We start from the raw sequence: 18,638 nt of genomic DNA on the forward strand, positions 1-18,638 counted from the left end.
TTCTTGATGAATATAGTTGTAAATATCATCAACAAAATACTAACAAACTGAATCCAACAGCATATTAAAAATTATTTGCCATGAGGAAGTGGGATTTACCCCAGGGATTTAAGTAGGTTTCCACATACAAAATAAATAAATGTGATACACCACACCAACAGAATGAAAGCCAAAATGTATGATCATCTCAATGTATACAAAAAAGGCATTTCAAAAAATTCATCCCTTTGTGGAAAAAAACCTATGAGTGAGTTAGTTATAGAAGAAACATTTCCCAAACTTAAGGAAACATGTATAATAAGCCAACAACTAACCTTATACTGACTCTACCATTGATCTGAATTTAATGTCTTTTCAGAGTACTATTAGGCAATGATTAAAAATCTATCATGCTCAGAGTAATTTTGCATAACAAAAAATAATAATTGAAAAAAGAAGTCAAATTGTCACTTTTTTTGAGATGATATTCTTATGTAAATAAAACCCAAAATATTTTACCAAAATTATTAGAACTAATAGATAAAGTTTCATAAAAACCATGGAAACAAATGATAGTCCATTTTCTAGAAAATGCCATAATTTTATTCTTTTTTATGGCTTAATTCACATTTTCTTAGTCCATTCATCTGTTGATGAACACCTAAGCAGGTTCGTCTCTTAAGACCAATATTTTGCAAGGAGATTGGGTTAGTAATAAAAAGTTTTCCATCAAACAAAACCTTGGACCTGATGGATATACTACTGAAGATTTTGAAGAAGAAGTAATAACAATCTTGCTCAAACTTTCTAAAAAAATTTGTTTAAAAGGAGTATTTCCAAACTCATCTTTGAGCAAAGCATTACACCAATATGAAAGCCACTAAAAGAAAATAATATTATAGATCAAATAGACAAAAAAAAGACATGAAACTAGATCTTTTAAAAACCAGGAAAATATTAGCAAACTGAATTTAACCATACATTCAATTGATCATTTATCTGTTAAAAGGAATTTATTCTAAGAAATCACAGGTAGTTCAACATATGCAAATATAAAAAACGGATATAGCAAAATAACAATGTAGGAGAGCAATAACATGTGATCATATGAACACATGAAGAAAAAGCATTTAACAAAATTTAATATTTTTTCTTATAAAAACTCAAAATATTAGGTCACATATGATAAGCTCTTAGCTTGATGGAAAGCTTAAAGTGTTTCCTCTAAGAACAAGAACAGAAAAAAAAGAGGATTACTAGTCTTACCATTTCTATTCACATATAGTACTAAAGTCTGAGTAAGTGCAATTAGGCAAAAGAAAGAAATAAAAAGTATCAAAATTGGGAAGAAATATGAAAATTGTCTCTGCAAATGACATGAAGCCATATATAAAATCCTACAGAATTCATTGATATTACAACTGAATTTAATAAACTTGCAGGATACAAAATCAATATATATCAGTATTATTTCTATATGCTAACCACATAAATTGAAAAGGAAGTCAAGAAACAATCTCAATTTTAATAGCTACAAAATAAAATACTTAGGGAATAGATTTAACTAAGGGACTAAAGATTGTGTTGAAAAAACAAATAAATATAAAGATATCTAGAATTCATACATTTAAACAATAATCTTATTAAAATGTCCACATCATCATAGAAACCTACAGGTTAAATGTAACCCCTGTTGAGAGCCACAGCCAAAGCAGCCCCAGCAAACTCGCAGCTGATTGGCTCACTGTGGCCCCAGAAAACTTCCAGCTGATTGGCTCCTCTGTGGTGATGCTCATTGGGCTGTTTCCCCGCCCTTTCAGACCATGGAGCTGCTCATTGGGGGACTCTTTTGGCTCCGCCCATGTGACCCAGCCAATCAGCCTCAAGAGCAGGAGGAGTGGGGGGTTGAGAGGCTCCTGGGAGCCAGAGGTGGCAGTTGGGCTCTGAGGGAATTCCTGAAGACCTCCTGTGGTACAGCGTGTGTTCTAAAAATAAAGTTTGTTTCTGCTTGAGAAGTGGCTCCTGAGTGAATTGTGCCCAGCCAGACTGCGGCAACCCCCATCAAAATTCCAAAAATCTTTGTCAAAGAAATGGGAAAAAGCTTCCTAAAATTTATTTAGATCCAAAAAGACCTTGAAGAACCAAGGAAATCTTAATCAAATTGGCAAGGCTGGAGGTATCACACCACTGAAAATCTGTGGTAATCAAAAAAGCATGGTGCTGACATAAAAATATACACATAAATCAGAACAGAATAATGAGCACATGAAGTATTTCATGCATTTTTGGTCAATTTATTTTCAACAAAGATGCCAACAACAAGCAATGGGGAAAAGATAGCCTTTTGGGGGAAAAAAAGGGAATGCGTGAAAGGATGAAAAAACTATAATATTAAAAATTATTTTAAGCCAGTGATTTTTAATTTTTTTTTTTGGTTGTAGATGAACATAATACCTTTATTTTACTTTTATTTATTTTTGATGTGGTGCTGAGGCTTGAACCCAGGGCCTCACACATGCTAGGCAAGCGCTCTACAATTGAGCTACAACCCCATTCCCATGACTATTTTAATAACACTTAAAGTATATTTCAGAACAAACAACATTACCAGAGACAAAGAAGCTCATCTCACTGAGACAGCACTCACTTCTTTCTCTTGCCTAATTGCACTTATTCAGGATGACATATCAGATGTAATCATGTTTGTCTCTAATGGAGTTTTAAAGTATGTGACAAACTGATAGGACTACAAAGAGAAAGAGGCACACACAAAATTTTGTATTAAAACGTATTATAATCACTACTCACTAATTAATATAATTAGATAAAGATTCATCTTTGATCAACTAATTCATTATAATCTATGTATACATGAAAATATGACCAAAATGTCACAATAGTCATTCTTTTTGAAGCACACAGCCATTTGAAAATTATTATTATGGTCAAATAAACAAGCCTCCATTAATTCTAAGAAGCATTCAAGTTACCCAGATTTGTACACAAATCCACATAGCACTGTATTTGCAAAATCTCCAAACTGGGAATAACATAAATTTCCCACAACATGTGAACAGGTAACAAAACTATGTTTTTTAAGTACAAGAGCATTCAGCAATACAAATTAAAAACATATATATTCTTTTGAAACAAATAACAGCATGGCAAATTTTCAAATAAGTATGATGGGTTAAAGAAGTAAGATTCAAAAAGTGGACATTCTACTTGATTTCATTTACATAAAACTTCAAAATATGCAAAATTAGTAATAGAATATAGGTGAGTGGTTGTCTGTGGAGATAAGATGTGTGGAGGAGTTGGAAAGGGAGCTTTGGGGGCTGAGGCACATGTCACCATCTAGACTACGATGATTTTTTTCATGGTTGTACATATGTATACACACCTATCAAACTGAACTTTTTAAATATGAGTAGTTTGTTATATGTAAATGTACTATTATAAAGAGTTTTTAATACCTAATAGGTTAAAATGAATGTATTTTAAACTCACATTAATGTCCTTTTTAAAAACTTAAGATATCCTAATAATTTTACATCCAGTTTGTAACAATTAATATCCCATGTTATCAGAATAAATTGAAAGATACTGGACATTTGACCAAGATTCCCTACCTGCTTAGAAAACCTTGGCATGTACTAGGACACTCAACCATATCAAGGTTTTCTGTTTGTGGTCACATGTCACACTGTCCAGCATATGATCTCCCTTGCTATTGGAAATAAGATTTGAATTAAATATTATTATATAGATAGAGTTAGAGATCAAAATTGCAGAAGATCTCTCCTTAGTATTTATGATCAAATGCTTAGTTTTTAAAGCTTCACGAATTTTTTAAAACTGGACTAATTTATGTGGGGTTTAACTTGACTCCTTGTCCTGAGTATTCAAGATTATGCAAAACTCAATATCACTCTTAACAAAGAAATCCCCAGGAGAATTTCAAGATAATTATTTCCATGATTTTGTTTTGTTCAGAGCACAGAATAGATAAATTTCACCCAAGGGATGGCTTCAGGTGGTAAATATAGGTCATGCTGAGGGAGAGCATTTCCACAGACACTGTCTCCACCAAGCAATGAATGTCATCACAAGCACACATCCGAATAGAAGAAAAGAGAATCTCATCTAAGCAAAAATACAAGGTTGAGTAAGTCATCTCATCTCTCTAATTCTGTTTCCTAATTCTTAAAACAAGTTTATGCCTTATCTTAAAATGCCCAATGTACTTGGAGTTGACAATACCTTTTTTTTATCTTTGGACATTTTCAATAAACTATTTATGGGTTTTCTCCTACTATTCTGTTTCTACTTGGATTAACAGTGCACACACCAATAAAAAGTACTGCTTCAGAGATGTTGTCAGATCTATCTCAGGAGATCACTTTTACTGCTTTCTAATCAACATGAGCAGCTTCCTGCTACCCTAGCTCAAATGGTCCCGGCCTTTTAAAAGAGTAAAGTTTTCCTTTGTCTGTTTAATATCAGACAGTAGATAAGATAACATTTAGCTTAGAGAGAGAAGTAGAAAGGATTGCAAACCTAATGAGAAGTGATATAAACTGAAGTCATAAGATTAAAACGGATAACCATAGAACAAAGGAAAGTATTGTGAGCTACTCGACTAGTTCTGTGTATCTCGTGAACATGTATTTCAGGCAACCTATTACATTTTCTAAGTCCTAATATATTCTTGCAAAAATACAAATATTGAGAATATCACAGAGTTTAGAGAGTTTATAGTTAAAAAAATCTTTGCAGATCAAGAAAAAAAACTTAATTACATCTAGAGAGAAACAAATACTTTTGTTACTGAATTAATTTTTTTTAATTTCTGTATTTTAATACTCCTAAAAGAGTAACTCAAACTGTCTCCTTTTCCAGTGTTCAGTTTTATTAGTACCAAAACTAACATTAGCCCCTTTTATGAAAATTATTTCTATATTAAAGATCAGAATTTCAAAGATGCTTTAATAGAATGTCCTATTGCCTCTAGTTTCTCTAAAATATTAATAGCCCCTTATGGAAAAAAAAGGTGAAAGGTGAAACAGTGATTATGCTCTTGGAAAGCCAGCAGCATGTCTAATACACCAATCACATTTGAATACCCTGAACTTGCTGAATAGAAGAATGTGACATTAGAGAAAATATCAGCAGGAAGTCTTTTAAAGAAAGGTAATTATATACATTTTACTAACAGAGTTCAACAGAGCTGTAAAAGTGTTGCCCATAGCTCTGGAAACGGAATGGTTTTGAGATCCACTATAAAGAAAAGTTAAAGGAAATAACTAATATTTATTAATATACTCACAGTACTTGAAGATATTATATTTTTTTCTGTATATATTTTTTAACTTATTTATGAAATGTATTAGGTTGACTGTGATTATTTTATGGATAAGGAAATGGAAACAGAAGTAGGTTTAATATAGGCTAAAAGGTCAAAAGGGACAGAGATTTCAGTAGTATATAATGTTAAAATCTAGGGTTATTCTATTAAATCTACCAAAATTGATTAATATTAGTATAGTAATAATAAGAATTTGTCCATCAATATTTCGAATATAACAGAAAACTAATTTTCTTTAAAATACATCTTAAAAACATACATAGTCATCTTTTAGCAAATTATTCTCTCAAACACATTTGAAATTATGCTTTTCCATTAATTGTTATCTATGTTACTTATTCCAACAGAAACAGAGTTAGTTTTGAAAAGTATACTTGAAAATTTATTGTTTACAAGAAATTAATTTTGATAAAAAGTTCAGATTGTTCAAATTTTGCAGGAGGCATGAATCTATTTGGTGAAATATTAGTTGATTTTCTTTATAATTTGAGTAAATAGAGCTGAAAATATGCGTATTTACAAGCTATGAGACTATTAATCTGTGTCTCCTTTTCCCTAGCAAACTTTGTGTTGCTTAATTATTTTAGGAAATGCTCTTTATTCCTTCTATTTGTTCTTCTATCTTCCTCTCTTCTTTCTTCCTTATATACTTATTCTTCTAACTCCTCAGTAAAAGAGGAAGAGGTACTAACTCAGAAAACAGTAATGGTTTTTATTATTAACACTATGCTTGACCCCATCCTGGTGATTTCCAGAGGTAAAAGAAGATGAGACACACAAGTTAAATAATACCAAGGAGATTTAAGGAAGGGAGGAAAATGGGCAATTATTTTTCTACCATTAATCTTGAAAAACAAATTGTCATTTTACTTAAGACATCAATATAAGCAATATTTAGAGATGAATATTGGTGTTCACAGGTTTAACTTCATGTTCATACTCAGCATTACCAAAAAATGTATTTAATTTACATATGTATGTAATTTATTCCCAGCGTATGAATAATACATAGTTGATAGCCAGCCAGATACATGACATTTTTAACTTTAATGTTCAGGAGACTAATATTTCAAAGCCTAGATATTTCATTAAATACTTTAATATAATTGAAGGCAAATACTTTCTATTGATAATCTTGAGTTATATGTACCTTTCAGAGTCCATCAAGATGGATCCTAGGTCTGAATTGCCTTCACTTTGGTTAAAACATTTCTACATGACTCTATATTAATATTTTTTCTAATCCATTCAGTTCACAAAATAAACACTTTTAAAATTTTTATTAATGATAAATTATGCACACAGTTTTGCATGCATATCATTATGCCAGGATATTGATTACTTGGCCTTGAAGGTATTTACTATATGAGTTTCTCTCATAAAGGTTGTCCCAACATTTATTTTTGAGGGAATAACTAAAAATTTAATTTTATGATGTCATATAGTAGAGGTTCCATTGAGGCTTGAAGTAGTTGTTACACAGATTACAAGAAGTGTAAGATTCTATCATATAATTTATACTGGATTTCAAAGTGTTTCCCATCATCTTCCCAAGTATATGATTTAATTTTTGTTATATAGTATAATGATTGCTGGTGCTACACTCAGATAGACCTATTTTCCAGGTGACTACCATATTTCTTTTTAATCCTTTCATAATCCTTTTCTGCTTTCCTTACTGGCTTCTTGGGAGAGTGCTTACTCAGCAAATCATTTGCAAGACAATCTCTCTTGATGTCTTGGAAAGTTAGCTTCTCTTTAGGGCATAAAACAATTCATATTTAACCAAGATTTCTCCTGAAATTATATTTTCTAATTTCAGATATAGATGATAGATTTCAATGTGCATATCAACTTCTGAAAGTTAAATACATTTTCTCATTCTACTATTTAATAATCTATCCTCCTCTCTAGGTTATTTCAGAGGGAACACTGAATGAAATGGATGGAGAAAATCAGTCTATAGTGTCAGAATTTGCACTTCTGGGACTTGGCCACTCATGGAATATGAAGGTGTTACTTTTCATGATATTTTTGATGCTTTATTTTGTCATTGTAACTGGAAATATTGTCATCATGACCTTAATCATCACTGACCCTCATCTCCATTCCCCCATGTACTTCTTTTTGGCCAACCTGTCCTTTGTTGATATGTGGCTGTCCTCAGTCACCACTCCAAAGATGATCACAGACTTTCTCAGGGAGAACAAAACCATTTCCTTTGCAGGTTGCATGTGCCAAATCTTCTTTGCCCATTTCATTGCAGCAGGTGAGATGGTGCTCCTGGTGGTCATGGCCTATGACCGCTATGTGGCCATCTGCAAACCACTCCACTACTCCACCATTATGAACCTGCAAAAGTGCATTGGGTTGGTGGTTTCTTCCTGGACAGTTGGCTTTGTGCATGCCATGAGTCACATAGTTGTAATTGTGCGGCTGCCTTTCTGTGGCCCCAGGGAAATTGACAGCTTCTTCTGTGATATGCCTCTGGTGATCAAGCTGGCCTGCATGGATTCCTATAATTTAGACCTTTTAATGAATGTTGAATGTGGATTTGTAGGCATAACCTGTTTTATTCTCTTGCTGATGTCTTACACATATATTTTTCTCAGTGTTCACCAGAAATCTAAAACTGGTGCATCTAAGGCCCTGTCCACCTGCAGTGCCCACATCTCAGTAGTGGTGATCTTTTTTGTACCTTGCATCTTCATCTATGTGTGTCCACTCAATATCACCTGGTTAGACAAATTTCTAGCTGTGTTTTACTCTGTTTATACACCTCTTCTCAATCCAGCTATTTATACTATGAGAAATAAAGAGATGAAAATTGCTATGAAAAGACTTTGGAGCTATTACATGAGTTCCCAGGGGAAGACTTAATGCCCCAAAACTCAATTGCATGTACTTCACGGTGACAATGCATTGATCCTATAAAATAGCCTTGAATTCAGGGAATTCAGTTTATGTCTACAATTATTTCTAGTCTCCATATGCAATTATATATTCAATGTAATTCAAGGAATTTAACATTTACTGATCAAACAGAAACACCGTTACATATTTCCATAAAATCCATATATGAAAGATCCTTCTTTGGGCGGGGGGTAAATTATTGTACTCATCTGCCTATATCACTAACAATGTGAAGAAGACCCTAAAATTGGTTTAACTAACTCATATGTCCATCCCAATGAGTAAATTTCAAGGAACTTCCTTTGAATATTGTCATAACTTCATTTTTTAAAATTTATTCTGTGCAGGTGCATTGGTGTACTCCTATAATCCCAGCAGCTCAGGAGGCTGAGTCAGGAGTATCATGAGTTCAAAGCCAGCCTTAGCAAAAGTGAGGCAGTAAGCAACTCAGTGAGACCTTGTCTCTAAATAAAATACAAAATAAGGCTGGGGATGTGGTTCAGTGGTTGAGTGCCCCTGAATTCAATCCCCAGTACCCTGCCCCCCACCCCCACAAAAAAATTCTGTGCCTCAACACTTCCCCTCAAATCTTCCTCTTAACACTTTGTCAAATGCTAACTTCACTGTTGTAATTCTTGCCTTAATCTAGATTCCCATCAAAATATTAATGGGGGAAAACCAGAAAAAATAAAGAGGGAATAAAATAAAAGTCATCAACTACACCAGAAATAACTGGTTTGGGTTTCATTAATTTAATTAAAATAAAATAGATGAATACATAAATAAAAGTTAATGTTATTTTTTTAGTTATCTCAGTCCCAAGGACTAAAATGTACTCTTTAAATTATTATTTACCATTTCTGTAAAATACTGAAATATAATCTCAGGGAAAGTGAGCTTAGCATGTTACCTTATTAAAATACAACATATAACATACTGGCTAATACATAATAGACAACAAATATACTTCAAAAAATCAATGCAGTCCCGTTGGTTGTTCCATTCAAATACTTATGTCATTTATTTCTCAATGAATATTGAAGTATACATTTTGGCCTTTAAAATATTTTTAAAAATGTCAAGTATATACAATAGTTATTTTATTTCTTCCAGAATTATACATTAAATGGATTGAAATTGCTATAAAAACAATAAAAATCCTAAAGCAGAAAGATGGAGAATAAACAAATTATATTTTTATTTTAAAAAGAGAGCAAAATATAACAAAATGGTAGAATTAATGCATTTATCAGCCTTGACTACCTACTCTGTTGATCATGTTATATGTATTATTATCTTAAAGACTTTGCTTATTGTCCTCAAATTTTGAATTACTGAACACAACTTAGATCAAATAAATATTAAATTTCCTCATAAAACTACAGTCATATTTTCTTTAAATAAGGCTTCAGAAGACAACTTGATTTCAAGACTATTCATTTATTAAATTATGTTGCAGAGTGCAATAAAACATTTTCACAAAGCACATAAAAGAATAACTCATGCAAAAAGTAAAATTCCAAAAAGTCCCTATTGAGCACACAAAATAAAAGATAATTGTTGGAAATGTCAAAATTCACAATATTGTTTGATTATAGAGTGTAGGTAGTAAACAATTTGGATCATACTCACTGAATTGTAAGCCTGAGCGTATTTCAGTACACACACAACATTAAAGGGCTAGAAGTGAAATATTTGACTTTCTGGCTTACTCATAATCCCAAATCTTCCATGAGTATACTAATTTAATTACTTAGTTATAATCATTGTATATTTTAAATAAGTTTGTTCCTATTTAGAATGCTGAGTATCTTTATATCTCCATATGCCCTTAGGTGGGAATTTTTATAATTTCATGAATCTTTAGAAATAATGGTATAAGAGTAAAAAACACAGCTTACAATATGCTTTAGTCTGACTTGGCAAAACAATATTCAAGTAGTCCATATGCTAAACTGAAATATTTTAGTCACTTCCTGCTATGCTATTCAAACTTAGTATTTATAAATTAATCAGAAAGATGAGTTCTGTATAATCACCACTAATCTATTTTTAAGAGAAGCTTGTACATGTATATTTTATTAAGATATCAAAATGACATTGATTTAAATGAAAATAAACTGCATCTTTAGGAAGTCTGTCACTTTTTTTTCTGTGTAAGCAGAATGATTTGACCCTTATTGTGAGCCCAAGGTTGGCTTTCTATCTTTTCAGCAAACTGATTCCTGCATCAGCACACACATGGGTGCCACCTAAGAAAATAGTAACTTTGTGTTTCATGATCTACCTGCACTGCAAATTGGTACAACCTTTCTGGAAAGCAGTATAGAGATTCCTTAGAAAACTTGGGATGGAACTACCACTTGACCCAGTTATCCCTCTCCATTTAGACCCAAAGGACTTAAAATCAGCATACAACAGTGACACAACCACATCAGTGTTTATAACAGCTCAATTTGCAATAGCTAAACTATGAAACCAACCCCACAACAGATGAATGGATAAAGAAAATGTGGAATATATTGCCGCAGTCTGGCTGCAGCAAAATAACCGGGGGGTGACGAATAACTTGTGTACATTGATGCAGCAGGAATGGAAGCCGTTTATTGTAGAATAAGAGCGGTATTTATACATTTTACACAGCCTATCTAATTAGCATAAAATAGATACAGCAGTCAACCAATAAGGAATCTCCACACTTAATGGCTTGCTTTTGTTACTTCACAAACCACTCCCTCTGGCATTTTGCCAGGCGCCATCCAGACTTGTTTACAGACTCTAACATTTCTCTGGCAAAATAACAGGTGCCAATCTGACTTGTTTACAGACCTTAACAATATATACACAAAAAAAATAAAATTATGGCATTTGAAGGTAAAAGGATGGAGTTAGAGAATATTATGCTAAGCAAAGTAAGCCAGTCTCCCAAAACCAAAGACCAAATGGTTTCTCTGCTATGCGGATGCTAATTCACAATAAGTGGGTGCAGGCAACTGGGGGCTGGGGAAGAATTTAGAAACTTTGGGTTGGGCAGAGGGGATTGAGCAGCGGGAAGGGGGTGAGGAGTGGGAAGGATGGTGGAGTGAGATAGATGTTATTATCCTATGTACATGTATGACTGCACGGATGAACAGGGTGACTCTGTATTGAGTACAGCCCGAGAAGTGAGAAGTTGTGCTCCATTTGTATGCAATGAGTTGAAATGCATTCTGCTTTCATGTATAATTAGAATAAATAAAAAAAATAAAATGGGAGAATAAAAAAAAAGAACACATGTGTCTTGTTGCCTCCAAATCATAGTTGTTTAGGATGTTCTTATGGGTGCTAGATTATCAAATGTTGCTCTCATCTTTCTGCTCCCAAAATCCCAATATCAGGTAATTATGCTCATGACCCCCAAAATAAGGTAATGTAGAGCAAAGTACTTGCCTAATATGTATCTGGCACAAGATTCTATTCCCATCACCCCTCCCCCAAAGCTTACATGTTGTGTAAAGATACTTATTTTTACCTTCAGTTAAGTAGATTTTTAAATGTTATCTCTAATAATAAATGACATTATATACTATTGTTTTCTAGGGAGTTATTTTAGCAATATTCAAGTACCATCATAGCATTATTAATTCCACTAATAAATCATGATTCTCTTCAGTTCCTTTACCATATTAATTGACAACTTTTTATTGATTTCCATCTATAATATATTTCTTTGATGTATGACATAAAAGTTAGCGATTATTGAAAAATTTATTTCATATTTAATAAGTTTAATGTAGTCTTAGTGAAATACTGACAACAAAAGAATATAAATGCATATTAATCTTAGCTCTTTTTTCTGTTTTTGCATATCCTTTGATCATAATCAAGATGTTAATTTAACTATTAAAGAAGACTTTGAAGTCTTACAAAACATTTCAGGTAGTGGTAGCAGTATGTTAGAGACAAAATGAAATCAGAAAATAATTGTGTGTATTCCATTAATGGATAAAAATGATCTAAATAACAAGAATCAGTATGTTTTATTTCATTTCGAAGATGGCAAAAGTGCCATCTAGCAGTTGTGCTCCATTGTGTATACCCAAATGGACTGAATACTTATCTCCATAAAAAAATCTGAGCCTGGATATTTACAGTAGTCTTCTTCATAATTGCCATAAAACAGAAATAAGCAACATGTTCTTCAGGATATGAGTTGTTAAATAAAGTGTGGCACATTCATAAAAAAGAATCAGTCTTAAAAACAAATGAGCTTTCAGGTATAAAAAGGCACAGAAAAACCTAATACGTGTATTAATAAGCACATGTGCCAATCCAAATAGGCTCTGTAGAGTGTGAGTCTAATTATTCAACATTTCAGAAAAGATAAAACCATTGAGACAGTAGATCCACTTTTCCAGGAGCAGGATTTAGATTGGAAAGAAGGAGAAAAGAATGGACAGAGTCCAGAGAAATTTAAGGGCAGGAAAATTATTTGGAGTGACAATACAATATTAGATGTATGTGATTATCTATTTGTTCAAACCTATAGAATATATAATCTTAAAATTGAACCCTAGAGTCAATTACAGACTTTGGGTGAGAATAATGTGCTAGGGTAAATTCAAGTATGGTAACAAATGCACTATCATGGTGTTGATTGTTGATAATTAGGAAGTGGGGCTTGTATTTGAGGAAGAAACACATGGAACTCTCTGCACTGTCTACCCAAGTTTGCTGAAATGTAAAAGCTGCTCTCAAAAACAGTCTGTAACTTTTTTTTTGAAATTATGATGCTAACACACATCAAGACTTCAATTTCAATAATGAGTAAATCATGTTTCACAAGAAAAGAATATTAGAGTCATGCCATATAAAGGGGTCAACTAATCAAGAGGATTTAATATTTTTAATCATGTATGTCTTCTATAACAGAGCTTTAAAATGCATGGGGAAAAAACTAAGAGAACTACAAGAGGTAGATTTTGTTTTTTTTTTTTTTAATTCTAAAAGACTGTACTATCCCTCTATTGATAGAAGTAAACAAAAATTCACCAGATGCTGTGATTCTGGTCAACTAGTTGCTGGGCTACCTTGTCTCGGGGGTGTGAGGGGGTGGGGGGAGTAGGGGGGGTAGAGACGCAGAATCAACACACAGACTCAGGGAGCTGGTGAGAGAACTGACTGGAGACCCACCTCAGGTCAGCATCCAGTAGCTCAGATTATTTTTGGAATGCATACAATTGTTACAGGGTTTGAGTCGGGCGTGCCCATCAATATTCGCAAGCAAGATAGTATCCATAAACCAATCATCTTATGCCTAATATAACCACCCTACAAGGATGTTCTAAATATTGCTATCATCAGGAAGGGTCTTTGTACCTAGGGGAGAGGATTTCTAAGTTAGAAGTTCCATTCCTGAAGCTCCTGGCTATGTTTCCTGGCCTGGCAGCTTGGCAATGCTAACCACAGGGCTAAGGATGTGGTTTCACTAAGGGCTCGCTGGAGCAGAGCATCCCATCCTGTTCCTATCAGGAACAAGCCTTCCTATCAGGCCTGAACAAGTATAGATTCTTCAAGCACTCCGAGCTGCTCATAGCTGCTAGCTGCTAGCTGTAAACTGAAAGTTATTCCAACAACCAGAGAATGCAGAAGACTTGAAGACACATATGAAGCAATATGATGCATTGAAAATTGTAGAAAGTTTTTACAAAAACCCACAGATTACTCCATCTTTTCAAATGCACAAATAATATTCAGCAAGTTAGCTCATGTTCTGGGCTATAAACAAAGACTTACTAAATTTAAGTATTGAAGTCACACAGAGATGTATGCATAAATGTACATTTCAACTTCATTCATAACAGTCAATAACAGGAAACAACTCAAATTTTCTCCAACAGATGAGCTAGTAACCTAATTGTGGTTTAAAGATAGAATAAATATCCCTAATAACAGAGATTTAAAACAGGTGAAACAAAAAATAACTGATAGTATTATAAGGAAGATTGAATTAGGGTTTATGATCAGAGACATAATCCTCTCTTAATAATTGATAGACCAGACCATAATTTTTGTCATAAAAAACTCAATAAATTTAAATGTTCACATTACAAAGAAATTAGTACAAAAGTCATTACAGCTTTATTTGTAAGAGCCACAAACTGGAAACAATGTAAATATCCCTCAGCAGATAAATGAATGACCAAATTGTGGTACATCATGGTACAATGGAATACTACCCAACATTTAAAAAGGAACAAACTACTGATATTCACATGGCATGGTAAATATTAATGTAAATATGCCGAGTGAAAGATGTCATACTTAAAAAGAGTACATAAGATTTTACTCTATTTATAAAAAACTGAAAACTGCAAACTAAATGACTAGTAATAGGTATTGATTTATGGTCATCTATGGAGGGTGGATTTGATTAGGGTAAGAAAAAAGTGATTGTAAAGGAACAAGAAAACTTAGAGGGCTGATATTTTTTAAATTGGTGTATTGTAGTTGTACATAATGGTGGGATTTATTGTTACATATTAGTACATGCATGCAATATATTAGTATAATTTAATCAATATCATTCCCCAGTATTTCCCCTTTTCTACCCCTCCTTTCTTCCCATATTCCTGTTCTTCTACTCTACTGGTCTCCCATCGACTTTCATCAGGTCCATCCATCTTTTTTTTTTTTCCTTTTTCCTAACTTTCACATATAAGACAGCATACAGCTTTTGACCTCTGAGTTTGGATTATTTTACTTAAAATAATGTCCTCAATTCTATCTATTTCATGCAAATGTCATAATTTCATTTTTCTTTGTGGCTGAGTAAAACTCTTTCATATATAAATACCACATTTTTGTTATCTATTGATGGACACCTATGCTGGTTCCATAGTTAAGCTATTGTGAATTGTGCTGCTGTAAACATGGGTATGCATGAAATACTATAGTATGATGAAAAATTTAATTCTTTAGGATAAATACCGAGGAGGAGTATAGTTGGGTCCTATGATGGGTTCATTCCTCATCTTTTGAGGAAACTCCATACTGATTTTCATAGTGGTTCTAATTTACAGTCCTGCCAACAGTGTAAAAATGTTCCTTTTTCTCCACATCCTTTCCAGCTTTTATTATCATTTGGATTCTTGATAACTGCCATTCTAATATGAGGAAAATTAAATCCCAATGTAGTTTTGATTTGCATTTCCTGAAATGTTAATGATGTTGAAAACTTTTTACAAATATTTGTTGACCATTTGCATTTCTTCTTTTGAGAAGTGTCTGTTCAGTCTAGATTATTATTATTTTTGGTGTGAAGTTTTCTGAGTTCTTTATACATTTTCAATATAAATTCTCTGTCAGAAGAATAGTTAACAAAGATTTTCTCCCATTATGTAGGTTTTCTCTTTACATTCTTAATTAATTATTATCTTTGCTGTGCAGAAGTTTTATAATTTGATTCCAACTCATATGTTACCTCTTGACATTGTTTCCTAATCTTTAAGGGTCTTATGGCAATTTTTTGCCTGTGCCTATATGTTGGAGTATTGACCCTATATTTTTGTCGAGGATTTGCATGATTTCTAATTTCTAGGTCTTGAATATGTTTTGAATTGACTTCTGTGTAGTATGAGAGATATGGGTCTAGTTTCATTCTTCTACATAGGGATAAACAGTTTTATCAGCACTATCTGTTAAAAGACTGTATTTTATTCAATTGTTTTTGGCAATTTAGTCAAGGATCAGACGGCTGTAGATGTGTGAATTTGTCTTCTACTCTGTGTTATTGGTCTATGTGACTGCTTTTATGCCAATACCATACAATTTTGTTACTGAAGCTCTATACAATAACTGGAAATCAGTTTTTCTGGCTTAGAATTATTGTGACTATCCTGAGTTTTTACTGTTCCAAATGAATATTGGAACTATGTTTTCTAATTCTGTGAGAAATGTCATTGGTATTTTGATGGAGGTAGCACTGAATCTGTGTGTTGCTTTTGATGGTGGGCCATTTTAATAATATTAATTCTGCCTAACTATGAAAAATGGCATATATTTCCATCATTTTGTGTCTACTTCAATTTCTTTCTTCAATGTTCTATAGTTTTCTTGTAGAGATTTTTCACCTCCTTGGTTATTCCTTAGATATTTTATATTTTGAGACCATTGTGAATGGGATTCTTTCCCTGATTTTTTTTTCTCATAAGATTCATTATTGGTATATAGGAAAGCTATTGATTATTATATGTTGATTTTGTAAACTGCTACTTTGCCAAATTTTTTATTAGCTCTATTAGATTGAGTCTTTTGGATCTTCTTAGTATAGAATCATATTTTCTGCAAAAGATGTCAAATATACTTTTTCCTTTCCTATTTTTATCCCTTTTATTGCCTTCTCTTACCTAATTGTTCTGGCTCAAATTTATACTACTTATTAAATAGCAGTGATGATAGTGGACATGCTTGACTCATCTCAGAGTTTAGAAGAAAGGTTTTTATTTTTCCCCCATTTACTATAAGGTTAAATTCCCTCTCTCTCTCTCTCTCTCTCTCTCTCTCTCTCTCTCTCTGTGTGTGTGTGTGTGTGTGTAGCCTTATGATGTCCAGGTAGTTTCTTTTATCCCTAGTTTCTTCTATATTTTTACCATTAAAGGATGCTGAATTTTGATGAAGACTTTCTCCACATCTATTGGATAAATAAGTGATTTTTGTTCTTAATTCCACTTATGCAAATGAAATTAAAATTTATAAATTATATATATATATGTGTGTGTGTGTGTGTGTGTGTGTATTAAGACAACCTTGAATTCCTGTGATAAAACTACTTGTTTTTGATATACAATCTTCTTAATATGTTCATGAGTATATTTGCTAATCTTAAGGATTTTTACGTACAAATTCTTCAGGAATATTAATATATCATTTGCTTTTATTGATGTGTTTTTATCTGGTTTTAGTATAAGTATGATGCTGAATTTATAGAATGAATTTGGGAGTGTTTCATCTCTTCTATTTCATAGAATAAATTGAGGAGTATTGACATTAGTTCTTCTATAAAGGTCTGGTAGAATTCAACTGAGAATTCATCTGGACCTAGGCTTTAGTCCTTGTTATTTGCTTGAAGGCTTTTTATTAATGCTTCTATCTCATTATAACATATTAGTCTATTTAAATTATCTATATTCTCTTGATTCAATTTTATATGTTGTCTAGAAATGTATTCATTTCTGTTAGGTTTTTCAATTTATTGGAATGTAAGTTTATGAAATGTTTCCTCATGATTCTCTGGATTTCTATGATATCTGTGGCAAGTTCTCCTTTTTAATCTCTAATTTTGTTAAATTGGATCTTCTTTCTTTTTCTTTTAGTTATATTGGCTAAATACTTATCAATTTTGTGTATTCTTTCAAGGAACTAAGTCTTCATTTAATTGATCTTTTGTATTATTTTAGTCCCAATTTCATTGATTTCAGCTCTCAATGTATTATTTCCTTATTTTTACTGGTTTTTCAATACATGTGTTCTTGTTTTTCAAGAGCATTCAAATGTATCATTAGGTTATTTGAGATTTTTTCTGATTTTCTTATGTAAGAAATCATAACTATAAGCTTTCCTTTCAGAATTGCCTTCATAGTATACCAGAGGTTCTGGGATATTTTATTGCTATTCTTATTTGATTCTAAAAACTTTTTAATTTGTCACTTCTATTGTCAATCATTATTTAAAAGTGTATTGTTCAATTTCTATGTGTTTATATAGTTTCTCTAGAGTTTTTTGGTGTTAATTTCTAATTTCATTCCATTAAGATCTGATAAGAGGCAAGGAATTGTATCCGTTTTCCATGAACATTTGAGAAGAAAGTATATTAGGGTGTTGTTCCATGAAATGTTCTATAGATATCTGTTAAGTCCATTTGATTATAATATTTTTCAGGTCCAAAGAGCCCTTGCTGGTATTATGTCTGAATGCAATATCTATTTGTTTAAGAGAGACAAGTTGAATCTACATAGTAGTGTTGTACTTGGGTCTATCTGAGGCTTTAATTGGCATAGTGTCTCTTTTATGTAATTAGATGAACTAATAGTTGGGGCATAATTATTTACTATATTATATCTTATTTTTGTATTTTTCTCTTCATCAATACAAAGTGACTGTCCTTGTTTTTTCTGATTAAATTTGTCTTGAAGTCTGCTTTGTCATATATTTGAATAGTTAATCCTCCTTGTTTTGGTGCTCCATTCACATGATTAATCAATTTCCATCCATTCACTTTCAGTCTTTGGCTGTCTTTGCCTCTAAGGTGAGTTTTTTGCAAACAACATATAGTTGGGTCTTGTTTTATTAGTCCATTCCTTCTAACCCTTGTCTTTTAATTAAATAGTTGAAATCATTT

The 18,638-nt window shown here is 32.5% G+C and overlaps 1 protein-coding gene across 1 annotated transcript; it reads left to right on the top strand.

Annotated features, from left to right (window-relative positions):
• Nucleotides 1-7,285: 7,285 nt before the first annotated feature.
• Nucleotides 7,286-8,227, top strand: LOC143393934 (olfactory receptor 4K14-like). The gene has a single exon (XM_076848427.1). It carries the CDS (start codon nucleotides 7,289-7,291, stop codon nucleotides 8,225-8,227), a length of 939 nt encoding a protein of 312 aa, XP_076704542.1. The 5' UTR covers nucleotides 7,286-7,288.
• The last annotated feature ends 10,411 nt before the right edge of the window (nucleotides 8,228-18,638 follow it).

Source organism: Callospermophilus lateralis, chromosome 3, assembly GCF_048772815.1.
Source record: "Callospermophilus lateralis isolate mCalLat2 chromosome 3, mCalLat2.hap1, whole genome shotgun sequence".
In the NCBI taxonomy this organism is placed as follows: Eukaryota; Metazoa; Chordata; class Mammalia; order Rodentia; family Sciuridae; genus Callospermophilus; species Callospermophilus lateralis.